This window comes from Plectropomus leopardus, chromosome 12 (assembly GCF_026936395.1).
Source record: "Plectropomus leopardus strain MGB_pleo_1.0 chromosome 12, ASM2693639v1, whole genome shotgun sequence".
Lineage (NCBI taxonomy): Eukaryota > Metazoa > Chordata > Actinopteri > Perciformes > Serranidae > Plectropomus > Plectropomus leopardus.
The window spans coordinates 27542131-27568964 of record NC_142187.1 but is presented as its reverse complement, the minus strand read 5'-3'; the positions used below and the strand labels follow the sequence as shown (position 1 = coordinate 27568964).

The 26834-nt window shown below is 37.9% G+C and overlaps 3 protein-coding genes across 3 annotated transcripts in view; 1 reads left to right on the top strand and 2 right to left on the bottom strand.

Annotated features, from left to right (window-relative positions):
- Nucleotides 1-15877, bottom strand: part of myom1a (myomesin 1a (skelemin)) — a 32706-nt gene extending 16829 nt beyond the window's left edge. Inside the window, exons 1-16 of the mRNA XM_088085694.1 lie at nucleotides 15716-15877; nucleotides 13186-13441; nucleotides 9748-9888; nucleotides 9426-9609; nucleotides 8353-8510; nucleotides 8045-8137; nucleotides 7809-7897; nucleotides 7550-7594; nucleotides 6550-6711; nucleotides 6285-6446; nucleotides 5600-5741; nucleotides 4531-4730; nucleotides 4390-4446; nucleotides 2395-2519; nucleotides 1964-2147; nucleotides 914-1088 (exon numbers count right to left, since the gene is read on the bottom strand). Coding sequence (XP_087941820.1) covers nucleotides 914-1088; nucleotides 1964-2147; nucleotides 2395-2519; nucleotides 4390-4446; nucleotides 4531-4730; nucleotides 5600-5741; nucleotides 6285-6446; nucleotides 6550-6711; nucleotides 7550-7594; nucleotides 7809-7897; nucleotides 8045-8137; nucleotides 8353-8510; nucleotides 9426-9609; nucleotides 9748-9888; nucleotides 13186-13388 — 2120 coding nt within the window. The 5' untranslated portion in view covers nucleotides 13389-13441; nucleotides 15716-15877. The remainder of the gene's footprint in view (nucleotides 1-913; nucleotides 1089-1963; nucleotides 2148-2394; nucleotides 2520-4389; nucleotides 4447-4530; nucleotides 4731-5599; nucleotides 5742-6284; nucleotides 6447-6549; nucleotides 6712-7549; nucleotides 7595-7808; nucleotides 7898-8044; nucleotides 8138-8352; nucleotides 8511-9425; nucleotides 9610-9747; nucleotides 9889-13185; nucleotides 13442-15715) is intronic.
- Nucleotides 15878-17694: 1817 nt separating this feature from the next.
- Nucleotides 17695-20886, top strand: myl12.2 (myosin, light chain 12, genome duplicate 2). Its single transcript, XM_042497613.2, has 4 exons — nucleotides 17695-17832; nucleotides 18770-18979; nucleotides 19135-19296; nucleotides 20345-20886. The coding sequence occupies exons 2-4, from the start codon at nucleotides 18796-18798 to the stop codon at nucleotides 20515-20517; spliced, it is 519 nt and encodes a 172-aa protein (XP_042353547.1). The 5' UTR covers nucleotides 17695-17832; nucleotides 18770-18795; the 3' UTR covers nucleotides 20518-20886.
- An 18-nt stretch (nucleotides 20887-20904) lies between these two features.
- On the bottom strand, nucleotides 20905-26557 carry bag1 (BAG cochaperone 1). Its single transcript, XM_042497612.2, has 7 exons — nucleotides 26422-26557; nucleotides 25548-25676; nucleotides 25374-25456; nucleotides 24422-24535; nucleotides 22987-23094; nucleotides 22755-22817; nucleotides 20905-22660 (listed from the first exon to the last, which is right to left on the bottom strand). The coding sequence occupies exons 1-7, from the start codon at nucleotides 26456-26458 to the stop codon at nucleotides 22571-22573; spliced, it is 624 nt and encodes a 207-aa protein (XP_042353546.1). The 5' UTR covers nucleotides 26459-26557; the 3' UTR covers nucleotides 20905-22570.
- Between the last annotated feature and the right edge of the window lie 277 nt (nucleotides 26558-26834).

Genomic DNA, 26834 nt, shown 5'->3' with positions numbered 1-26834 from the left:
GATTTGCAATCTTTACACAACTATAAAATAAATAACAGCAAAACGTTTGGACTTCACGTTATGTAAAGGATTTAGTCAACCAAAGCATACTAACCAACTTTATGAAGCTCGCCTGCTGTTTCCTCTGAAAACTGATTGCTAAAGTAGCTCAGCTAACTGACACTGACTTTCCAAGGTGTACTTATTTAAATGTATGAAATAACACATGTGCTTACAGTGGAAAAGATGAATTCATAAGCAATAAAAGGCACACTTTGCTCAATAAAAAAAAAAAACGCTAATAAGTAGAGCTGGGGGGATATGGAGAAAATCAAATATCACAATATTTTTGCTAAAATACCTTGATATCGATATTGTTACAACATCGTAGGGCTGACTATTGGTGCTTTTACAAAATACATGAAAAATTCAAACATATCTTTACAAAGAGGGTAGATATCTTTCCAGCAGACTTCTGCAACACTTGGCAACTCACACCAAAACAATCTAGGTTGATGAACCTAGATTAGAGGAAAAATATGTATTTTTGATTTTGGAGGGAAGTGCCTCTTTAAGACTCTTCCCTCTTGTGTTACTATCACACTATATTTTAACATTTGTCTGCATCCCATAATTGTCTATTGGTATTTTTCTAGCACATCGGCTACACATCTGGGTGATGAACAACGAATTAAAAAAAGTAAAGTAGTCAGTGGCATTTTTTAAACTAATATACCATATTTTCCACTTCCAGTTTGTAGTTTTTCACTCTGAACACAAAAAGAGCATCATATATTTCAACCACTAGAGCAACAAAAAAAAATGTGGTTCACTTACAGCTATAAGTAAATTGTGGGAGTGTATTTTTGCTACTTTTTAAACACTGAACAATTTCTGAAATCATGCATCCAGAATTATCTTTAACTGTACCCACCTGGTCTGCTTGACAGGTTTGTTGTTGCAAGGAATCCACTCCTCGGTGCCCACCTCGCTATATTCGATGTAGTAACCGACCAGGTGTTTGACATCCTTAGACGCCGCCCAGTGGACCACCACTGAGGTGCTGGTGTTCCTGGTGGCCACTGGATTGCCTGGAGCTGAGGGCAAGTCTGTTAAAAAACATATTTGTGAGAAAATTAGGATGCAAGGAAATGAAGTAAGACTAATAAAGTAAGCAAAGAGGCAATATGATGGATTGGTATTATATAGAACATAATGCAGGAAACCCAGCAGTCTCTATCAAACTAACAGACATTTAGCTATGCCTTATGCAAAAATGTCCTGATAGACTGTAACATGTGTCAGGTGCTAATTTTTATTTTTATACTGATGACATAGTTATATACTGCTTTGCATCAACTCGGGTGCAGGCCACAAAATAAAAAATAAACAATTATGGTAAGATTCTTTAATGGTACAATACATGCGATACATGACTAGACATGACCAGAAATTTGCTCCCATTTATTTTGTATTGGAAGCGACTTGTGATGCAGACCAAGCTGGTGCAATGAGAGGGAGTGACAATATAAAAAAATTCAAACAGTGCTCATATCAGCACAGCCGCTCAAGCTGCAGCTCCAGTGACTTTCTCAACAGCTCTGTATAAATCCAGAAAATGCTTAAGTGAAACTTTATCTGGCAGAGAAGGGGGCTGGGGATTTTGGATGGATACAAGCAACCAGTGGCGCAAGATCAACGCGAACCGAGGCGAACTGGTCATGTATAGTGGGCATGCACCATAAGATGTTTTGAACCTGGTAATGAAACCAAATTACTCTTTTGAAATGTGAACTTCTTTTGCTTGATTTTTATTTCCTTCTAATTTAGTCTTTTTTTTATGCTTCTGTCTTCGGCTATGTGTTTTTATTTATGCTGCTACCTGAGATTCTCAATCTCAATGGGACTTTCTTGGTTAAATAAGGGTAAAAAAACAACAAAAAACAGCCTAAATAGAATAAAATTGCAGGTCTTGCTGGCTCACCCAGTTTATCTCCGACCGTGATCTCTTCTGTGGCTACAGAGGATTCACCCACACCAGCGGAGTTGCAGCAGCGCACACGGAAGCTGTAGGATTTACCCTCTGCCAGGTCAAACAGGGCAAAGCGGGGAGACTTGACTGGCATGCCGGTGTTCACCCTCTGCCAGGTTTCTGTCCCTGAAATACGCTGTGGAGGTCAACAGTGAGCCAGCGACATGTAAGTGAAGCAGCAGATAGCACTGTGCAGTATACAGAGGAAAGGTAAAAGGGTGTTATGTATGTTATGTATAATCAAAAAATAACCTTCAAGAGCTCACAGGGACGTCTTACAGCAGTACTTCTCAGGCTGTTTGGCTTGTGACGTAAAATGAGACAATGTGTGCTTGCAAGAGGCGACTCCTCATCACCACTTGCATGTGTGTACCATTTCTCACCTTCTCAATGTAATACATGACTCCTTCATGACCCCTCTGAATTGGAGGCTTCCAGGCGAGCACCACGTAGCTCTTGGTTGCCTCGGTAACCACAACATCAGAGGGTTCTCCGGGGACGACGCCCACTGAGGAGACAAGAGGAACCCCTTTTTAACAAGGTGACGTGTACTTAAAAATGGCACAAGTCCCTTAGACTGGTAATAATTTGACAACTTCAGTACTGATACCAAAACTGTACTATTTTCAGTACCTTAGTTTGAGGAATATAATCATGTTTTTCTACTAAAGCCATGAAACAAAATGTATCAGACTCAAATATACAGCACTGATTGCTCTCTCAACACAAGCAATTGCAGAAGAACTTTTCCTGAATAAAATGCAGTCTAAAATGTTAGAAATGTGCGTGGTTTGGGTCAGGAATAGTTAGACTAGAATCAGTAAACTGGACTAAATGATCAGATGTGATGCCAGCATTGCTAGATGATGCTACAAACAAAAAAAAGGTACTGAGGTTCAATAACTGGCCCGACAGGTCAGTTTATAATCAGTATAGGTCACTATTAATAACTGACCCATCCAAAAATAAAAATATCTAACATTTTGACACCTTTAAAGGGACCTATTGTGCTTTTTCTTATTTTCTGTCATATATATATATATATATATATATATATATATAATGTTACAATTTTGGATTAATTTGGAAATTTCAAATAACAAAATAAAATTATGTAAAACTAATCCCAGCAAGCAAAATCTCTGGTTTCAATATTCAGTGGATTTTTTCTACTTTTGAGACAAGCTGATGTCGCGTTCCTTTTTTAACACTGTCTACTCCACCCGAAATGACTTCAAACTTATATTAAACTTGATTTTAAATAAATCTCTTCATCTTTGCATCTCTTGTCAGCACTTTTGCTATTTATTGGTGATTTTTATTTAAATTAAAATAATAAAATAATTTAGTCATTAATTTTAACTTTTGTTTTATCTCTTCACTCTTTTATTGTAAATCTGTATCCTTTATTATGTTTTTATATTTTATTGCTCAGTAAAGCACTTTGAATGGCCCTGTTGTATGAAATGTGAAACAAATAACGCTTCCTTGCCTTGCCTTACATGTTCGTAGCCTACACTGCTACATGTAGCTACATGGTAACATCAGGGAAACCTGAAATCTTGGCTGAAATGTTGTCAGTTTCTCCCAGATTTCAGATCATATTCCTGTGAGACATGTCCAGATGTGTTTAGAAGCTTTTATTGGTGATTTTTCATGGTCGACCATGTTGTTATACCCCATTACGGTCATTCCCCAGCTGCAGCAACGGTGCAGAGATACTGAGATACGGAGGATCACAGCTATTAAATGTGTGCTTGGACCGGGTCTTCGACACCATGGGAGAAATAGGGTATGATACATTCATAGTGTAACTGGAGCTGCGATGTTGGAGGGTTACAGCAGAAGGCGCTATAAATAAAGGCACGGCATCCGCTCAGGAGCTCTTTGGGTGCGCTCATTTTAGCCTCCTTGGGCGCACTCAACCTAACAGAACTTTTGGGTAATCTTAAATGAATGGTGGCCGAAATACAACAGAACATTTAAAAACAGAAAGCCTATCTTTACGGTCTTATATTAAAGACTTTTTCAATGATTACATAATTTTAATTCTCATGTATATCTGTATTTTTAGTGCGAGAATATTTCGACCCAAGGCCGACTGTGGACACCTCAGTGAAACGAATCCATCACCTTCATGTCTATAATACTGAGCCTTTCGGCAGGGTGCAGACCACATTTCAGAGAGAGTGAATACAGCTGTTCCAACACAGACAATAAGGACAATAAAGTGTTTTTTTAAACTTAAAAGCATGTAAATACGTTCTAGTAGGAACCCAAAATACAAGTATGAATGCAAAATTTGTGCATTATAGATCCCCTTCAATGTATTTCTCTCCCTTTATCATGGAAATAACAGTGTTTTGAAGCTGTCATACCAGTGGGATCCTCCTCTGTGAACTTGATCATCCCAGTCCAAGGAGCGGAGGGGCCAGCTGTATGGGGAAAAAAAAAAGAAATACATGAAAAATGCGCAGTTGTTGGCTTTGTTGTCAGCAGGACTCAGGCATGTCTCCCACCTCTGAGGCGGGCTCTGTCGGCTGGGTCCATGGCAACAACTGCCTCTGAGACACGGGATGGATGGCTGACTCCTGCCTTGTTCAAGGCCCGCACCCTAAAGATGTAAGAATGCCCCTCCACCAGGCCTGTGACTGGGAAGCGGGCGTACTTGACTGGGACGTCATTACACTGAGCCCAGTGGTGACTGCCCACCTCGCACCTGCACAGAAAAACAACACAAGCAACACTATTATTCACGAGGACTCGCTGACAGCTACAGCAGACAGGTAGAGATGTATGTGGGTGTTATCTGGAAGGTGACATTTTATCAGTCATGATAGCAGTTTGGTGGAAATATAGGAATAGGAGGAATTTGGGCTAGTTCCAAGTGCCTGCAAAAATGGTTATTCTACACAGAAACAGCATAAATAACAACAGTTTTACACTATATCCTGTATGCAGAATTGTATTATGGTCAAAGCAATCAGATGAAACTGAAGAATAATTTCTCTGAAAAACAATTTGCATAAGAAAGAGTGAGCTATTCTTAACACACTCTATTACGCTCCACATAGACTCCATAAAATATACCGGGGTACGTCTCCCAGTTGCAAGACCTGCAAAAACCAGTGATGCAGATTTATCGTATGCTTTGGAATTACTGTTATGTGGAAGAAATTTGTAAATACATAATTGGAATAACTGAAATGTAATCTAACCCTGGGGCCTGGATCTTAGGAGACACACAAGGATGTAATGTAAACCATGAAAAACGAAAATTACCATCTAGCAGTTGATTGCATCTGCAAACCAGTCAAGCTGCACTTACAGTCTACATCCCGATGTCACAGTGAAGTTGACTTTTGATGTTCTGGATATAAAATGTTTATATCTTATTGTGAGGTTGCAGTGACTGTGATGTGCGACCTATAACCACCAAATTTTAAGTACTTCATTGTTGACATTGGTGCCAAATTTTAAGAAATTCCCTCAAGTTGTTCTTGAGAGACGGCATTTGCAGGAATGAGAGAGACAAAGTCACAGTGACCTTGACAAAAAAAAAAACAGAAAAAGACTGAGCTGCCCAACCTGTCAATGTAATATCCCAGGATGGAGCTGCTGCCCTCCACTGCTGGCTGCTTCCAGGTCACCACCACATAGTCCTTATTGGCATCATGACAGCGCACATCCAGGGGGGCCACAGGAACCCCCTCCACCTCCACATCGGCATCTGGCAGGGCAAGAAACACATGTCCAAGAAAGTGCACACACACCCACACACACACTTGTGAGTAGTGCTGTTTCTAAATTGGGCTGATCTCCATTACATACTCAGTTTCCATTTTCTGACCTACTTAAGCTTTTACAGTACAGCATGTGTTGCAGCACTGTAGCTATGATAGATGTTTAAATTGAAGGGTATTCGGAATATTCCTTCTCACGCGTAAACCTGCCAATTGTTATTTCGGATCACACTCCCTGTGACGACTTTTCTGACATGCAGACAGATATAGAAGCAACAATCCTCACAGGACACCAAACACCTCAGACTGTCCGTTTTGTCACTTAAAGACACAGCAGAATGGAATGGTTCCTCTTCAAGTCTCTGATCTGTAATGTGTTGCTTTCGTTTGCATATAACACTGTTGTTCAACACTCTACAATTCAGCACAGATTTAAGGGTAAGTGGCTTCATAGATAACTTTCAGACAAACCAGGAAAGCTACATTTAAAGAGTCCCTCTCTATATTTCAACATCAATTAGGCACCGTACCTCTGACAAACACATAAGCAGAGTAGGAGTCAAAGCCAGATTTGGTGTTGACGCGCAGGGTGTACATGCCCTCATCTTCCTTGTTGAGGTGGACAAGTGTGAGAGTGGCACGTTCCCCAGACCAGTGGGTGTGTACCCATTTAGAGGGCTTCAAGGGGACAGCTGATGTGAGGAATCAAACACAACACACATGTAACTGGAAACGTAGTGGATTATTTAGAACAAGTGGTTATAAAGGAATTGAACTTGTTGTTTTTCTACTTACAGTCTCTGTACCACACGACGTCAGGCTGGTATTTCTTCACGGTGGGAAAAATGATGACAGTGCAGCCCAGACTCAATGTCTCACCCTCACGGCCAAAGGCCACTTCAAATTTATCAATGATGGTTGTTTCAAAGGTGACACCATGCTCAGGGCTGAAACCATCTGCAAAGGAAAAACAGTGAAGAAATGAAAAACACTTCTGTCAAAACATTAAACCTGCTTAAATTTACTTTTTTTCAGTTTTTGCAGACAGTACAGAGCAGTGGCTACACCAGAACATCTGCAATAAGGACAAAGAAAAAGAGAAAACCCCAGCAAATATCCCACGAACCCTCCTAACATCCACACGGCCAACTTCCCATGTCGGTTGTGGCCACAGAAGGGGACTATTTAGTTACATACATATACAGACCCTGGATAAACGGGCAGACACAGACATACAAACAAACAAACAAACAAAATAAGAAACCAATTTAAAAGAAAAAGAAGGGAAAAAGATAAATCAATTTTTAAAAAATTATATTAAAATTAATTAATTGACTTTTTGAAAACTTTGGGTCAGCGCAACAAGCTGTAAACACAAAACTGACATATTATTACCTACTCTAAATAGATGTTTTGATATAGTTTTGCTTTTGTTAAAAGTTTTATTCACAAATTCAGGGCAACATGGGGTGAGTATTTGATATAGAAATGGTAATTTAAGTACTCAAGTGATCCTTTACAGCTTCCTGCTATGGATGGTGACAAAAAATAAAGTAGTATACTAAAACACTGCAGAGCCGAGGGGAACTGGAGTTTGTAACTATGAGCAATGCCCTTTAACATTACACATTTCCCTGCTGTTTATATAAAAATTTGATTACTGCAATTTAATTTCTACTTTTGTTTTTTATGTCTGGTGTACAACACTTTTAATTACCCTGTGTATGTGAAATATGAAATATAAATGACAAAAGAATTTCTTCAAAATAAAAGAAAATTATTTAAAGTGACTCACGTGGTTTACGATCAAGTGGGCCTGCTTCCTCGCCGTCTTTGAACCCTGTGGAGAAATAAATTATTTGGTTACTTTGTTGTTGTGACAACTTAAGTCTCTTGCAGGACTTTCCTGCAGCCCAACATGTTCCACTTATACCAGATCCTGAAAGCTAAACACAACTGTGACGACATGTTGCACTCACAATGGTGAACTTTGACCTCTGAGCAGCTGCAGAGAAGGAGGCAACAAAAATCTGCGAGAACAAACTGTCACCTACTTTTGACCACAATGGTAGCCACGGAGGAAGAGTCCCCTTTCACGTTGAGGGCAGAGATGTGATACTGAGCGGTGTCGAGGAAATTACAGCTGAAAAACAAAGCATGAAGACGTGGTGAATTAACGGCATCTTTTTTTCAGAATACTTTCAACATTCAGTTTGGGGTAATTTGCATTTTTGGGAAGATCTTATTAATGCTAAGAGAGGCCTCGTAGTGTGAGCTGATGATTACCTACTTCTTGATCTCCAGGGAGTGCATGTTGTAGTTGCTCTCGATGGCGTACTTCTCTGGGTGAGCCTTGGCGTCAATCATCACATTGTTTTTGTACCTTGAAGACAGCAGAAAGACAGCTGGTTTATTTTCACTGTTGTCTTCAGAGGACGTAATTGCAGAGGAGCGCGTGGAAAGCAGATTAGGCTGATGACGAGAGCTTTGGATGGAAACACCTCTACGACACACACACGACTGATGGGACTCTCATCAGCCTCTTTTTCTTGTGACTCAGAGAAGATAGACGATCTGTGAATTTGGAAAATGTCTTACCAGGCAATCCTGGGTTTAGGCCATCCAGCCACAGTGCAGTGCAGCTTGACAGTGTTGCCCTCCCAGACAGTCTGTCCACGGGGTTTGACGATGAACTCTGGACGGTGTGTCAGGCTGTCTGGGTTCATTTTCTTACGAAACTCCGTCCACTGCTCCATCTATCATGAGAGAGTGACGCCACGTTATCACATCCGTTTAGCATCCTGCTCAACTGTTTGGTAGAGCACATTTTGAGTCACTATATGTTAATGAAACGTGTCAAACTAAACTTAACTTGATTCCTTTTTAAAACATGGGAAACAGGCAATGAGCAACTTGGCAAGAAATTTCTAGAAAAAAAGGTTAAAGGTGACAAGTAGATGACTTGAAAAATGGCTGTCGGGAGATTATTAGATATTATCCTAAAAAAGGGGGGAAATGTCCATAAAATCATATTTGGAAATATAAGAATGATATATTTACAATTATTTTTCAGATTTTATTTTATCTTTGGTACTTTATTTCTTTCTTTTTTTTAGGTACTTTTCTTGTTTTTCTTGTTAATTTTTCAGCCAATTCTCATTAAGTTTCTCATTGCCCATGTTTTTGAAAGACAAACAGTATGCCTTATCAGTTCGCCTCACTGCAAACATGATGGCTCTGTGTGGAGGGATTTTTTGAAGGTAGGCTTTTTTTTTGGACATTTTGTAGTTTTTGAGGTCTTACTGACTAGATTTATGTAACTTTATACAAAAAATAAAAGTCTAATGAGGCTCAAATCATTTTTTTAAAAAACATGCTCTACCAAACTGTTGATTTGGCCTTTTATGGTAAAGGTAGAGAAGCTGAGCCTATATAACTAATCAAAAAACTATATTTAAAAAACTATGCGGTCTGTTTATAAGAAATGAAACAAATTAACATTTTTGTTATTACAGCCTTAATAAAATAAAAAAATGCAAAGAAAAAATGGTTCCATTGCTTTTTCCTTATGAGGACATTAAAGAGCATTTGTGGCATTCATGTGAGAGAGTTATTTGAAAATGAAGACAATTTTGTTCTTGCAGATACAGAAAGGAAAGAAAAGAATTTACCGTCTGGCTCAGTGCCATGCGCTCGGCAGACTCCCTGATATGCGTTGATCTGGTTTTCCTCTCCACTCTAACCTCCATCGCCTCCTTGGCCTCCCTCACAAACAGGTTCCTCATGGCCACATAGTTAATCCCCTCCTCCGTCATCTCCTCCTGGGACTCCATCAGACCGCGAACAACATCATGACTGGTGCACAACAAATGTGAGAGCAGTTTGCATTTAGTGTCTAAAACTGCAATGTAAATCTTCAAAGTTCAGCATCAGTTGTGTTGACTACTTTGCATTTTTGGGATATACGTCAGTCAGTGTTTTGCAGTCACTCACTTGGCTCTAAATACGGGAATGACGTAGCCGATAACTTCCTTGTCCGTGTCCATTGCCAGGTAGGTGCGTTTGGCTCTCTTGGGTAGCGGGCTCAGTTTAACCACCTCCTGCCCCTTCTCTGTCTTCACAGTGGTCTTCAGGCTTACAACACAAACATACATCATATAGTATCTCCAAAAAAAGTCTATGGTGTATTCATTTCTATATAGAAACTATGTTGTACATTAATAATTACTAAAAAAAGTCATCAATAATTTAAGCCCACTCTTGCTATTGTCTGCGCAGCCAAAGACTAATATATCTTACTCCTCTAAACCACAGACCTTCACTGTTAAATGAAACTATTGAAAACACATAAATATACCATGCAGATGCACTAGGTGACATGTTTCATCATGGTTTTCTCTGTTTTGCGAGAAAAACACATTTTTCCTCCCGAATCAAACAAAACACAAGGCACAAAGTGTATATACAATTGATCATATGGTAGATGAAGCATTGCTTTAAATGTAACTTTTGTACCACATTTGTTCAAAATGCAAAAAAATGAGATAAAACACACTGAAAGAAGGAATGCAAAGCTGCAGTGAAATAAACATATGACAAAAATACTCCCTATACAGTTATAAAACTTTAAATAAGCATGCTAGTTATATAAAGAAGTGTTCACTATATGCAACAGGCCAGTTATTTAGAAATGTATTTCTGTCCATCCTCAGGGTTCCTGACCCACATTACACTCTGATTCATTTACCGATCAGGCTTTCAGGCCTCCCTATTGTCAGCTGGGTTTATAAATGGAGCCGGAACTGGGCGATATGCAGCGGGGCGGAAAGGTTCATTTTAAAGCCCTGCTTCCACTCATAATCTCTTCCAAGTCTTTCCTAGTCTATCCATTTGGCCTAGAGGAGAAGCGACGTAACGCCGCTTTGATAAAACTCTATTCCATACAGGCAAGGCGGGATCAAGTCGATGGAAGGGGCTGAATGCAAAGCGGAGACAGACAGATGGAGAGTCTCACAAAAGATTTCTGCGGTGTCAAGAAGTTATTTATACTGCTGAGTCACCAGGTGTGTTGAAAAGAAGTCTTTGGCACAGTGTGAAAGAAAGTCAAGGGTACAAAAAGTTTTAATGCTGACAAAAGCAGCCTGAGAAGCTACAGTGTGTGTCAATCTTAAAAATCATACAAGTACCAATCGGGAACTTTTTATGCAGTCAGTTATTTCGAACAGAAACAAGTTGCAAATCTGGAAAACAACACTGACTTTTCAACTTGACCAATAAATGTGGATACCGGCCCACAATTTCATGACTTCCATACAGCGTCTTTACAGTCGGCCTAATGGCACCTTCTCATGTCCCGCCTACAGAAATAGCTTGGCTGTCCATGAATATATCTGGCAGCCGTTCACTACAGCTGAAATTCCTTCCCTGACCCCGTTTAGAAAGCGTTCAAGGTTCCAACATGTACACTGAGCCCTGCAGCTTGAAGGACAAAGAACCTCTGGCGTTATTACATGTTGACAAGAGTTAGTGACACACACACACACACACACACACAAACACACACACACACACAAACACATACACACACACAAAACAATCTAAGGTGCTGTGTTTAACAGACAGTGGCTGTTTCACACAAAACCTACACTAGAATTTACTCTAAACAAGCCACATTTCATTCAAAATTTCACATAGAAGTGAAAATTAAATGAAAATCATAGTAAAAATGAAGTGTTATCAATGTATCCATGTATAGTATGAATGAATGTCCATTTTTTTGATGTTATGCATTCTGTGCACTAAATTTTTAACCTTATTTTATCTTACTTTTACTAGTATTATCAAGTGGATTTTATCCATTTGAAGTTGCATTCTATGTATTCTGATTTTTGATTTTTACATTCAGGTTTTATTGTCTTTTATGTGTTTTTGATTTGAAGCACTTGCTGCATTTAATTTCTATCTTGTAAAACACTGCATTTATTGTATGAAAGGTGCTATACAAATCAAGTTTATTATTATTATTAGATTTTTATTATTATTACAGAAATTACAGGTTTAATACCTTTATAATTTCTAATGATGTGTCTTTGGTTTTGCACATTTTTTTCCAGAGTGGATTTGTGGTAAAAAGTTCAGTCTGGAAAGAGTAAGGAAACATCTTTTTTGTCCAATCACGAGTATTGAATATTGTGTTTTGTGATATTGAATGGATTATCAAAAACAAAGTGTAGATTTTTATTTTTTCATTTTTTCATCTTCTTTGTTTATCTTAAAAATTCCTGCAAGCATTTTATTTTTTTTGACTGATCGAGGCAAATGTTAATTTCTTTGCTCAGATTGTACAAAATGTATCAAAAGTACACTTTTTAGTGCATATATTGGTGGTATCTATTATTCTCACAATGTGTTTTATTTATGCTCCAAGCTGATGTGTTGTTTACATTTTGTGAAATAAAATCAAATATGTAGTGGACCTTGAACTAATGACTAAGGAAAAATCTCAAACCTGTGGGCTGGACCGGTTCAGAACCACTTTTCTTAAATTTATATTTTAAAAAAATCAATGTATATTATTTTGCTTACAGAAGCACAATTTATTGCAATATATTGAATCGTAACTGCTGTACTGTGTTATGTGTTGTATCATCAGATCCAGCCCTAATCAACAGTCCAGAAGTCAAATATACTGATGTTAATATCAAGGAAAACAAACAGAGATGCTACTTTGCCTCAGATTACTCTATGATGGTGCAAATTAAAGAAAATAAACACGACGCTCTGTTTTCTAAGTACACAATACTTTTACCTTGACTTGAACTGCACCACTTGCATATTTTACCAGCATTTGGCTGTTGCTAATTTCAAGTGTGCTCAAATCAAGACAAATTTTACTTATATATAATGCCAAATCATAACAAAAGTTATCTCAGGACACGTTTCATATAGAGCAGGTCACTCTCTAATTTACAGGGACCCAACCCAATGCCATGAGCTGGCACTTCTGCAGTTTGCATCCGGAAACTTGAGAGACTTCATCTGTAATTTGAACTTGGCCTGAAAAGACTAAAGAAAAATATGCTGAGGTTGTTCTGCGACAGCTTCAAGGAAAACAATAGGGGTTTTTATAAAAATACAAAACTGTGACACCGTTAAAAGATGAACATCGAAGCGACAGCACCTGCTCTTACATAAAAACACACTTTAAGCTGCATGTTTTTTTCCCCGCTGCTGAACACGCTTCAAACTGGTCCCAAAGTACCATGTTGAATATTTGAAAGAGGTCTGCTTGAATGCATTCACCATTTCCGAGGTTACGGAGGTGGCAGGTTGCATTAAAGAGAGCCCCGTTAGTATTTTTAACAATTTTCAAATATCAACCATCTCATCAGTATTTTGGACCTTTTGTCTGCGTCACTCCCATCCTCTTACCGACGGCTGGTGGTCTTGAAAGTCGAAAACGACTGCTTGCTAACAGACGACTTGGAGCTCAGGTAACAGCTGCTCTCATAGTGATGCTGCTGCTGCTGCTGCTGCACTTGATGCTGATGCTGCTGCTGCACTTGATGCTGATGCTGCTGCTGCACTTGATGCTGATGCTGCAGCTTCTGCGTCACTTGTAAAGATCCTGACATCCCGAGGGCCGCTCCGCCAACTTTTATGTTGACTGTTCTTTACTTAACCAGCTCTGTGAATCAATCTCACTGTTATCATCACAGACTGATTTCTGATTTGGGGGTTAGTTTAGGTCAGGGGATGGAGATTAGGTATTAGAGATGGTTGTTAAGATTATGATTTTTGTTTTGCGTGAGCAGTTAAAGCATTAAGATCTACTTCTACTGTGTTAAAGAAGCAGCAGGTTATAACTAAAATGAGGCAGCAACAGTTTTTCAGCACTCTACATGTTGGTTTTGGTTTTTTAAAGTTACATGAAAATTTAATGGACAACATACAAAGTTGCGTTTTGTAATGTTTTTGGTCAATGATAGTGGTATTCACATAATATACATAAAAGTAAGACATATTGTACTCTGCTGAATTGGTTTGATTTCTTTAAAAAACATGGGAAAAAAGGCATTCAGCAACTTGCCATGAAATGTCCTGCAAATTGCTTAAAAATTAGTAAAAGGTGACAAGAAAAATAACCCAAAAAGATTTGCTAAAAAAGACAGAATTAATTAAAAAAATCAAACAACAAAAGGAAAAAAACAAGAAAACTATAGTTATAACTATTATAATTGTTGAAATTATAATATTTTAGTTCTTTTACTTTTTTATTTGGGTAATTTTCTTGTAACTTTTTACTAATTTCTTGCCTTTTTTTGGGTCATTTTTATAAGTTGCTCATTGCCTGCTTTCCATGTTTTTGAAAAAAAAAAAAAAAGAAAGAAAATCAAGCCAATATGCTCAGGTTTCAAAGGGTTAACTGTCCAGTGTGTAGGATTTAGGGAGATATTTTATTTTGGCAGAAATGGAATGCTATATAATATGTATATTTTTTTTGGTGTATAATCACAGGAAAATAAGAATCGCTGTCTTTTTGTTACTTCAGAATGAGCTGTTTATATCTGCATAGGCAGCAGGTCCTCATGTATGGAGATGGACATGTTGCACCGCCATCTTTCTACAGTAACCCAGAACGGACAAACCAAACTCTGGCTCTAACTAGAGCCATTCGTGTTTTCGTGACGGCCAACGTACGAGGTCCCTCTGCCATGAGCAGCATTGGAAAACACTGATTTGTAACATGAAACTGCTTTATTCTGTGTTTTTACCAGTTTTAATCACATGGTCTGTTTGTGTTGGAGAGGAAGAGACCTCTGCGGAAAATTTGGCTCCCTATAAAAGCCTGAACATCTGGATCTTAAAAAATGAGCACACATTAGCAAGTGCTGGGCGAGTGGCCTGTTTCCGATATGCCAAACAGCACTGAAGAAACACTGATTTGTAACATGAAACTGCTTTATTCAGTGTTTCACGTGTTTAAATCACAGGGTCTATCTGTTTTGGAGAGGAAGAGTCCTCTGTGGACAATTTGTCTCACAGTGAAAACCTCTTGAACGCCTGGATCAGAAAAAATGTGAGCAAACTTTTGGTTATCAGAAGAAGGATGAGCCAAAATAGCACGTGTTAGGCTAGCTGCCTGTCTTTTTTATATAGTTTTTGCTTCATTTATTGATTAATTGTTATAGTAAAAAATACTTTTCACAATTTCCTCAAACCACTGTTTTCATATTGAAACTGCTTGTTTTGTTTGATGCAAAGTCCAAAGGTTTATTCAAATCTGAGAATGAATTTCTGGAAATTTTTGCACATCGGTATGACTTAAATTAATCTTTTATCAATCCACATTTTTGTGGATTCACCAATCAATCTGTGAATAATTTCAGCTTCGATAGGTACTTCTGAAGTTATCGGCCACAGCTTGAAAACATGAGCAGCTCCCACTGGGCACAGGCCCAATCATCACGTAACCACAGATCAAAAAGGTAAGATCTGCCGTTCATGATGATTGACTAAATTCTGTATTTTCTGATGATCATGTCCTTAGGCAGCACCTACAACAGGCAGTGTTTACTGTGTGACTCTTTATTTGTAAAGAGACACAGACAGTAAAGTGGATATGTGAGCCATGAGGGCACAGAGGGCATAAAGAGATCTGAGTCATTAAATAAATCGTTTTGAGGTTAAGCGAATGTTAATAGAATGGATAAGCTCTTGTTTTAGGATGAAATTTCACTTCAGTGACACATGCAGGCTAATCTACAAGGACACAGTAGTAAAGAATGGACAAAAAACCTTGTTAGAGACAATAAACACCTGAATAAAAACACATTATTAAAGAAAAAACAATAATGAGGTGGTTAAAAGAAGGCCTCAGGCCTCAAAAGACATACACTGGAACAACTCCTCATTATAAATAAAGACAGACTTATTAATAAAGAAAAAATATGTTACTCACCACGACCAAAAAGTCGCCAATCCACAATAGTCGAAAATAAGAGAAAGAGTGTGCTATTCCAAAAGTAGCTAAAGCAAATCCAGAAAGCAGCAGGGTGAGGGGCAGCGGACAGGACGGCAGTCCACTGAACAAAAATAATGCTGCCACTCGGCAGAATGCACAAGACACCGTCCCGACCTTTTAAGGCTGGGACGGCTTTAAATTTAGACCATGAGAAGGGCCAGGCGAGCTGAGGAGCCTCTGCTGGGCCTGGCCTGGCCCTCTGCTGGGTGCTGCACTTAAGGGGGAAATGAGGAGATTTGTGGTGTGTAACTGTAGATCTAATTACTAATAGGAAGTAGGATAGGAGAAGAGCTACAGGACTTCATTGCCTGCTACCTGGTTAATTGGATAATATGGATTTCTCCAAAACCTGAACCTAAACCCTGCCACACTACCTTTACACATGAGTTAGGAGGACACTGAAGTTGGATTCAGATTTGGCTATTAAGGGGAAATTTGTGGGAAACCTAACTTTCCCTGTTCATTTTAGACTTGATTAAAAGATTTTACTGATCACTTCTAAAGCTTGTCTGGCTCTGGCCCCGAGCTACATAACAGAAATGTTGACCCTGTGTAAGCCAGTTAGCTGCTTCAGATCTTCAGGTGGGGCCCCTCTGATCATTTCATGGTTGAGTCTTAAAAGTAAAGGTGACCGTGCTTTTGCCAGCAGGGCCCCTCAGCTTTGAAACAACCTGCTCGAGGAGATAAGGCTCACAGAATCAGTGACTTCTCTAAAGTCACTTCCTAAAACCCATTTTTAATGACTTGCTTTTATGTGATATTGTCTACTTTAATTCATCAATTTTTTAAATTTTTTAATTTATCTTGTAATTCATTCTTCCATCTTGATCATGTTTAGTGCTATTATTAGTGCTATTATTTCTGTGTTTACTGCTTTTATTCTTTGAATTGTATTTTCTCCTATTAGTATGGGTTATTATTGTTTTTTGTTGTTGTTTTTCTTTTTGATAATGGTTTGTCTCTTGTTTAATTCTACTTTAAATCTGGCCTTAGTTCAGCTCTTATTGGTTTGTTGCCTCTGCAGGAAACCCTTCTTGCTTCTGCTTTGCCTTGTTTGTAAAATCACATTTTTCAGCTTTTCTTCTTCTTTCTTTCACATTTCTTGTCAACTTGCTCAATGCCTTTCCCCCCATTGATTTCTAAAAAAATCTAACCAGTTTGTTAAAAAAATAAACAAATAAATAAAATGAATTGAAAATGGATGAAAAAGTAAACAACCCCAGAAAATGGCCTGAAAACAAAAAGCTTAAAGTTAAATCAAATAATAAATGAATTAATTTTCTGTGACATATTCTAAAGATATCATTTGTACTCGACTCTTACCTAAAGGATTTTTTTTTGTTTTTTTTTTGAGGATTTTCGAATTTTCCCTATCTTTCTTTTTGTAATTGAACCAGTTTGTTTGGGCATGTTTGTCCGGTCGCAGCATGAGAAACCTGATGTTGAGTCAGGTTTCAGAGGGTTAACGACGAATTGGAAGCTAACTTCAGCGTCATTGAGTCAAATTCATTCACCGGCTGCACCAAATTGTGACCACCAACCGCTTTAAATATCACAATTTCCCCAAAATAACGACTTCATTTTCCCAACTTACTTGTTTGTAACCGATTAGCAGTCATTCTGTTGCGCAAAATCCTAACTAGCCCGTCTTAATACACCACTATTTTCTACTTCGAGACACAAAATAAAGCTCGTGAAGTGGCGTTTTGGTTTGTTAGTAACTGCTGCCGTCTGGTGGGGGAGTTTATAAAGTACAACACTGGTCATTCAGACAAACATAAAAACATTACCAAAATAATACAAACATAACTTACTTTATTTTAATTATTCACATTTATGACTATCTAATAAACTCCTCCGGTCCGGTTTAAAAACACAAATAAACCAAAATGTGAGGATGACATGGTACATTCCAGTCTGTTGGCTCCGTCCAGCTCGGCTGTGATTGGTCAGTTTGGAAAAGAGGAAATAAAACATTGATGGTTGCTCCCTCTTCATCATCCTGTGGATGCTCTGGTAGCTGTTTGTGCAGCCGTTTGCTTGTATTTTCTGAGGTGGGTGATTTAATTGATGCCTTTGAATCTTAAGCGCATTATTGAGGCCACATTAGGTTGGCGTTTCTCCTGTGAATTGATGTCAGTTAGCTCGCTAAAGCTAACTGGTCATCTGGTCAGTCAGGTATTGAGGTCAACAGTGGGTTAGCTAAGTGATGTTAGCTAGTAAATGAAATGTTTACCTCACGCTATCTTGGGTTTCTGAAGCATGTTGGGTCGCAAAAAATGTGTTGTTTGTAATACAAACATGGAAAATTAATTTCTCACTTCAATAAAGATAAGTTTTTATTTATTGTTTTGGGCTAATGTGTGGCAGGCTAACGCTATCATCATTTGTTTTGACAGTACTCTCATTTTATCGAACTGATTGTGGTTCACCAGCGAAGTTAAAATGCAGTTTAAAGTGACATCTGAAGGTATTTTCAATTGTGAGATGATTGTTAGAAAAGCAGTTAAACCGGGAAATGTGGTTATTAATTATGATGGTGTGATTGGGAGTCCTTAAATTTGCATACATGATCGAAACAATTAAGTGTAGTTGAATCTGAATCACTTTAACAAATTCAATCTTAATCTTACTTGTGCACTTTAAATTATTATGCGGTTTTCCTGGAAATGTTTCCTGTTTTCATGTTATATATATTATATATTTGAATTTTCTTATATGTTGTTTTAGTCCTTGGTGTATTGCACTCTTTAAACTTTGCATTGAAACTACTGCACAGAGATAAATAAAGTTCTGTCTTCTCTAACTTGGAGAATGAGACCATGATGAGAAAACTGTAAGCAATCCATACAAACATATAAACTACAATGAGCAGGAACACAAATACCTTTTGTACTAACATGAATTGTTATTGAGATAAATGCCAACAGTGTAATAAGTTTTGATTATACTGTCAAGCTGTAGCTGACAGCCTCTTGCTCTGTATTTCAGGAGGGGGTAAACGACAAACCACCAACATGTCGAGCAAAAGGGCCAAGGGAAAGAACACCAAGAAGCGCCCCCAGCGTGCCACCTCCAATGTGTTTGCCATGTTTGACCAGTCGCAAATTCAGGAGTTCAAGGAGGCTTTCAACATGATCGACCAAAACAGGGATGGTTTTATCGACAAAGAAGACCTCCATGACATGCTGGCCTCATTAGGTAAACCTACCAACTGTACTGAATGCAGTTCGTTAAAGTTACATTAAGAGATGAAGAAAGGAAATATATCAGCACCTGTGATTGTGTGACTTTCAGCACATAAGGTGGGCAAGGGCTGAGTGTCATAACTCCTCATTACTCCGACCATTTCCCAGGTAAGAACCCCACAGACGAGTACCTGGAGATGATGATGAACGAAGCGCCCGGTCCGATCAACTTCACCATGTTCCTGACCATGTTTGGAGAGAAGCTGAACGGCACAGATCCGGAGGATGTGATCCGCAACGCTTTTGCCTGCTTTGACGAGGAGGGCACAGGTGAGTTGAAGTTTTCGGTACATTTTAAATGTGCACTGTACACCGTGATGCCACCGTGATCCAGTTTATGCTCCAGACACAAGGTTATCAAGATATGTTTTTGATTTGCTAAAAATCTTCTTGATCAAAAGGGTTGAATTCTCAAAGGCAACAAAATAAACAATTATGTGCATCGTACTACAGGGTGGCTAAATATGAACACAAGAATAGGTAAGAATTAAAAAGAATGGCACAGTGCAGTTGAAATATTGCAGTTAAATTGTTATTGCACAAATAATGTAAAGGCTTTAAGTCTGGATTTTCTTTCCTAAATTTACTTGTGGAAATTAAACCTATTTTCAGTATTGTTCAGTCAGAAAAATTTTCGAATTATTAATTAAATGTTTTGTCCACAAATGCTGAAAAAGTCTTTAAAAAAAAAACATGTTTTTGATTATTTATGCACTTGTCCAGATATGCAGTTCAAAAGGTGATTGGTGTTAAAAAATACAAACTGTTTAAAGAAATACTTGTACTCCTGTTTTATTTTGATAATAAAAATCATCCATGCACACTACAAGGGGTTGTCAAAGAAAAGAAACATGGTTTTATGTCAACTACAGTAATATACTGTAAATATAACTCAGAAACTCAGCTAGTTCTTACATCTGAGAAACTGTAACCTGCAAACTGACCTTTTTATTGATAAATTACTTTAATGTTTGTTCTGTGATTTAAATTACTGTTAATTTTTTTTAAATCAAGGGTTCACACATATTTTTTTTAAACAAAATTTGTAACTTTTCCATGACTTTTCAAGTACCCATAGCACATTTTTTCCTTCTTGCCTCTATTCAAATATAATTTCAGCTAGTTGGCATACATGTAGGGAGCGCATAATGTGGGGAGAAAATTAAGAAATTAACTTTGTTGATGGTCAACAAAACATCACATTTTGACACATATTAGAGCTACATTACGTCAAACTCTTCCATGACTTTTTCCAGGTTTTCCATGACAGTGGAAACCCAGTAAATTAAACTAAAACATGAATCAACTTCTCTCACAGGTATCATCCAGGAGGAGTACCTGCGGGAGCTGCTCACTACGATGGGCGACAGGTTTACCGACGAAGAAGTGGACGAGCTCTTCCGAGAGGCGCCCATCGACAAGAAAGGCAACTTCAATTATGTAGCATTCACACGCATACTAAAGCACGGCGCAAAGGACAAAGATGATTAGTGACAGAAGCAGCTCCGCACAAGGTTTATTCTGTAAATTGTGTGTTTCCACTCGAAGTTAGAAACAGCTATATCCTGTTATTTGGCTCATGACAAGCTTCACCGTGGTATAGCTTACTGAAGGTCATTTATTCAAGCTGCTTATGGGACCATACTGTACCTCTGGACCCCCTCCAACCACTACTCCCAAAGCTCATTTGCACATCTGTGAAAACGCCACTTAAGGTTCTGTGTAAGTTAGCAAAGATGTATGAAAAGACCCTCATGGATAAAGCTGGAAATAAACACAAACACGGAGTCTGTGATCGGTTTGTTTTTACTGAATCATTTGTATTTTGTAGAAGATTAAAGACTAAATTGTGGACTGAGATGAATCACCAATGCTCTATTCATTTTTTAAAATGTTTTTATTTTAAAACAAAGGAAAACAGATGTGATGTGTCAGTTTTAGAGACGGCTTAAAGCAAGAACAATTCCCCAGATCCAATTCATTTCAAAGCTTTGTGATTACACAGGATCAATCACTGGATTAAACAAAAGGTGCCGACTCAGTGTAGAATAATAAAGATACACCATATGGCCAAAAGTTTAAGGACAGCATTATGTACTTAGTATATTTTTTTTACTTTAGGGCGACTAAGATATTTTTTCACTTCATTTATTAACGCTTTGATTTTTTAAAATTTGAAAAATGCCCTACATTTTCTATCACATATGATGAAGAAAAGCAGCAAGTCCTCACAAGTGAGACGCTGGAATTTGTTTTGCATTTTTATGTGACTAACATCACAAAAAGTTTTTCTCCCAGTCATTAAATGGTTTCGATTATAGTTTTTTAGTCCTAATCCCTAAACAACGGCAAATTAGACATTAGGCTCATTATTATTACATAGGTCTGATTAGCCAGACCTGCAAAGAATCGATCGCCACACAATGCACGCTGGTTTGATTTGCATCTGTCTTGATCCCGACTTGATATCATGTAGACTTAAGTCAACAATTTCACAAGAGCCAGGTACCTCAGTTGTTCTAAACTGTCTGCAGCACCAAGGGCATGCTGGGATTGGTGTATATTCATGCTTGTTCGGCAATGTAAACGTATGTTTTCACTGCAAATAACGCCACTTTGAATGTAATTTAATTAAACCCCACCATACTAAAAGGCACCTGCATAATACAAAACACACCACCGTTTTCATCTGAATGATTGTTTCGCTACTTTTTGTCGGGGCTGTTCGTAGCCCAGGTGAGGCAAAATTTATCTCGAATGGACCTAACACTGACATTACTTCATGAAGGACACTTTCCTAGTACAAAATGAAAATGCCTGTGTGCAAATTAGGGTCCTTAAAGGAACAGTTTTCCCAGTTTGGTGATGAATTTCACGTGCCTGCACAGAGCTATAACTTAACCTCATAACACCTATGGGATGACCTAGAACGCCAACTGTGAGCCTCCTCTCCCGACATCAGTGCCTGACCTCACTGATCTGGCAGCTGTATAAGAGCAAATCACTGCAGTCAGCTTCCACAATCCTGTGGAAAGTCTTACTAGAAGAATGGAAGCTGTTAACATAGCATTTAACACTTATTAGTGTCCTCATACTTTTGGCCTTATGTGTGCATACCACAGTGGGTACATCAAGATAAGAAAAAAGTTTTCTCTGTTTTTGTACAATTTGTGAGATACTGGGTGATGAACGGGTGAATTCTAGTTTTCTGATGTCATTGTTGATAATTTGGCTGTGGCAGTTCTAGTCAGCAATTTTTCGGACACTTTAAATGGATCCACATAATTTGCCACAATTCAACACACCTCTGTTCCTTTTACAGAGCGACTGTGGTTACAAAATCTCGAGGAGAAGAGAACGTATCCCAGATGTTCTCGGTATCGCCTCCCTCCTCCTGTTTACAGGATTCTCTGTGATGATGGATTTCTCACACACATCAACCCGACAATAAATAGATAAGGATCGCATCCACACACACTTTCTGTACACTTTGCATTTGCTCACAGAGCAACGTATAGCACACAATATGGGAGAATTCATAGCTCTACTCCGCCAGGGCCAGATTTTTTGACTGGATCTTTGATAGGTGGTCTGATATACAAGCCTCGATCTTGTCGCACTGCGCCAGGAAATCCTATTGACAGTAAATAATCACACTTAATAACTGAAGTCAATATTCGAAAGGGATTTTCTATTAAATCACTTTGGTGGCTGAAAAAAAGGTTTACCTGCACCGTCTTTACGAGTCCCTTTTTCTTCATTCTGCAGTCATTGAAATTCTCCGGGACGGTCTGTTAAAACAGAAAAAACAGTTCAGGGTTTGTAAATGTATGGCATACAGGGAAAAAAAATCAGAAAAACAAAATAAAATTGAACAAAAAAAGACTGAACATGAAATTGAATCAATAATGAAGACACTGAATAAAGAAAGTGTATATAAAAATAAAAGAAAAAGGTCACCATTGCATCGATCTGCTCCAGGATCTTCATGAACTGTTCAGCTGCTAGTTTCACTCTGTTGTCGAGTTTACCCAACGCCTCCGCCTGGAGGTCTTTGGCCAGGAAGCCCTGTGGGAAAAAATGTGTGATAATGACAAAGTTCGTACAGACAGGGGCAAGTCAAATTCAAGGAGCATTCATTTTTAATTTCAAGGAGGAAATTGTTTACTCCACAGCTATCGGATGCGAAGAATAGTGCAAATTCCCTCCGCCGTCACATACAGCTGATTATTTACTGCCAAATTAAAGCTAAAACTCGTGCTTACGGTTGATGCTCCTCTGGTGTGATTATTTTGTAGGCAGTTAAATTACAAAATAAATGTCATTGTAATCAGTTATAGTTATTGAGAAAAAAATTAATAAAATGACAGTTACTCATCAAAATGTGGGTTACATATGAAAAAAAAATCTGTTTTTAGAGAAACATTAACACTTTGAATAAAACATTCATCCTGTGGCTTTACTTTTTTTTTTTTGCTGCTGTGCAGGATTGCCTTCCTTGGCCAATTTTTTAGACAATGTTGTTTGGCAAAGCTGTTTGAGCGATAATTTGAGTGCAACATTTATGCACTTATGTTAGGATAGTATAGGATAGGGTTAACTTTAGTACTCCTCGAAGGGAAACTCATTTTCCACCACTGTCAACATACAACAAGACATAAAACAACATTGTCAACATACAATAATGAATATAGCACCAGGCATAGTCACTGAAAGAGCGCAATAGTCCTTCACAAAAACAATGTTGAGATGCTAAAAAGTATCCACATGCCTCAGAAAATGAAAGACTGTAGTAATTGACATTGTAATACTGTGTTTGTTGCTTGTATTTGTATTGATTGCTGCATTATGGCACATTGTCAAAGGTGACATAGCTTATTTTGCACAATGCATAACTGCACATCCTTTTAGGTCTTTTCAGTTTTATCATCCTGTTTAAGAACATTTGTTAGAAAAGTCATTAAATGTAATAAGTTCCATTACTTTGATAAAGTAATCGAAATAGTTATGTAACCTTTTACATTTCTAAGAGTGTAATGTGAATGAATATGAATATGTTTGTAGGACATCTGACGCCGACTTTTTCCTGGTGTTTGGGAAGCCATTGCTGCTCTGAGCTCTTACTGCTCGAGGCTGTTCTCGGCTTCCTAGTTTAAAACATGAATCTAATCTGTAAAATCATAATAATAATTTCTCAGTCTGTTTTTTCAAATACTTTTTTACGGCACAAAAACATTTCTAATTTTTAAGGTATTCCAGTATCTAAGTTCCATGGTGTCAAATTCCAGCACCTTTAATAACCCTGAAACAAGATTATAATCAACAAATCAAATTATATTTGAGAACAGAATAGACCAAGGCAGTAAAATGTTAAAATACACAACTGAAGGCTTACATTCTTGAGTCCAGTCAACTCCCCGTCGACCTTCTCCAGCTTTTTGGCCGTCTGTTCCACAGATTTCTCAATGTCTTTCAGCTTCTTCAGTTCAGCCTCTTCCTCAGGACTGTTCTGTTTGTAGATTATTGTCAGTATTTAATTAAATATACTTTTCCAAATCAGAGACAACACACATGTGAACATATACCAAAACCTGGGTATTTATGTAAAAATATGTCCACCTTACTTATAACTTGTCTGCCATTTTCCAGAACTTTTTCCACTCATTTCCTACAAGACACTCACTATAAGGACTTTTATCTTCCGTTTTGTTGGACTTCCTTTAATCAATATTCATTGAACTGCAGAGGTGAGGAGCAATTTGGCAAAAAATGTTCAACAAATTACAGGACATTGGTAGATTTAGAAAATTATTTTTAAAAGCTAGTGAAAATGTTTAGGGAAAACGAAAGGCTAGGGAAAAACTGTATTCTTGTTTAATTTTTTATTTTTTTTATTTTCTTTACTAATTTCTTGATTGTTTTTGGGTCCTTTTTTCTTTCATTGCTCACTGCTTCTTCTGTGTTTTTGAAAGAAATTAAGCCAATATGCTCAGATCTCAAAGGGTTTATATGTGAGCTATCTTCATAAGCTGTTTTGTGGCCTCTAAACTTTCCTGCACAGTGTTCAAACTTTTCACATTCAGATTCAGATTATCCAATAAGCACAATTCAGTTTTACAGACCAGCCAGACCATGTCAGATGAGTATAAGTATGTCAGAGAGATCAATACATGGGCAAAAGATGCACACTGGCACCTTGTGTGGTCCTGTTCATACTGACTCACACGAGGACCAGGCAGAATAAATAAAAAGTTCCCATGCTTCAATACATGCATTTTTATTTCTTATTGTCCTTTCTCTACACATGTATGCAAATAAAGTAAAGTAAAGTTAAGTAGAGGTCTTACCCGCTTTCCAATCAGCATGAGTTTGCAGCCTTCTTTTATTCCATAACTCGACAGACTCTCATCAGCATCTTTCAGGGATTTTCCTGGAAAACCAGGACAGTTAAGGCAGCGTGAGAGCTGAATATATAATATGATACAAAAGCTCACTTGACTGTGGAAGAAAAGACAGTCTACCTTTAAAGATGAGTTTCTGTGAGGTTTGAGGAACTCCGGTAGCTTGGGCGAGAGCATCTGAGAGGTCTTTGACAATGGGGCCCTTACCATCATCCTGGCCAGTTAATGTGATGCTGTGCTTAGTAGATCCTGGAGTGGGAAGAAAAAAATTATAGCTGCGACTCTGAAAATGTCATAAAACTGGGAGGTGATTTTTTAAAACTGCCTGTGGTCCCGACCCCCACTAGGGGTCGCCAAAGCTTCACAGGGGGTTGTGGGCCCTTCTGGATTTTGAGGGGTGTAAGAAAACTATAAAAATATACAATGGGTTTGTATCCCAGCATTCCTGTAACCTCTGTGAAAAAACTAAATGAAATTGTTATTTTAAAGTTTAAGAAACTTAAAGAAAATACATAGAAATGTATTTTTTAAAAAATCCTAAAAGAAAAAAAAACTCTCAAAAATCAATCTCATTAATTAATCTCTCCCAAGTCGATTGTTTTACACAAACTTCCTACACTTATGGATTTTTTCTAGCTTAATCTTATCAGAAATATCCATGAAATATATCACTTGGCTGATGATCATCAGTTTACTCATGATAGAAAAGTGGATATTGGTTGAGACCTGCTGTTCTAGATGATGCTTTACTAATTCAGACTACTTGTAGTTTAATTAAATCACAATTCAATAAATGTTACACATAAAAGTACATGCTATGATGGCATGTTTCCCAAAGCTGTTAAAGTAAAATGTTCTGTAAGAGCTAACTGTAGCCACATTAGCTAAACACTTGCTAGCTACCACAGCGATGGTCGCTGGTTGGTAAACTCGCATTTTTATATCTATCACTGATCTGGTAATCATCGTGTAACATCATGAAAAGTCGTATTACCGTATGCAACTGTCACTGTTAAAGTTTGCGCTGACATTTTGGCTCTTAGCGTCCTTTAGTTACAACATGAATAACACGACTAGCTAACTGTTGCTGATAGCTAACTAACTACTTCCGGGAGACACCGGAAACAGTTGTTCTAACTTCTTTTAAACAGCGTAACTTTACATACGAACTAAATATTATACAATACTGATTTTAAAAAAGACACAACTGGAAAGTATTTTTCCAAGCAACCGCACACATTATATTTTTATTTTTTTTAATGCAGCCCTTTTATTTTTAACACAAAGTTATGCTGGTGCCAAATTAAAAACAAACAAGAAACAAACAATGGAAATCTCGTCAAAATCTCCAAAATTAGTCATAGAGGCATTTCCGGTACGATCACAACATTTCGATTTTGTGTACAA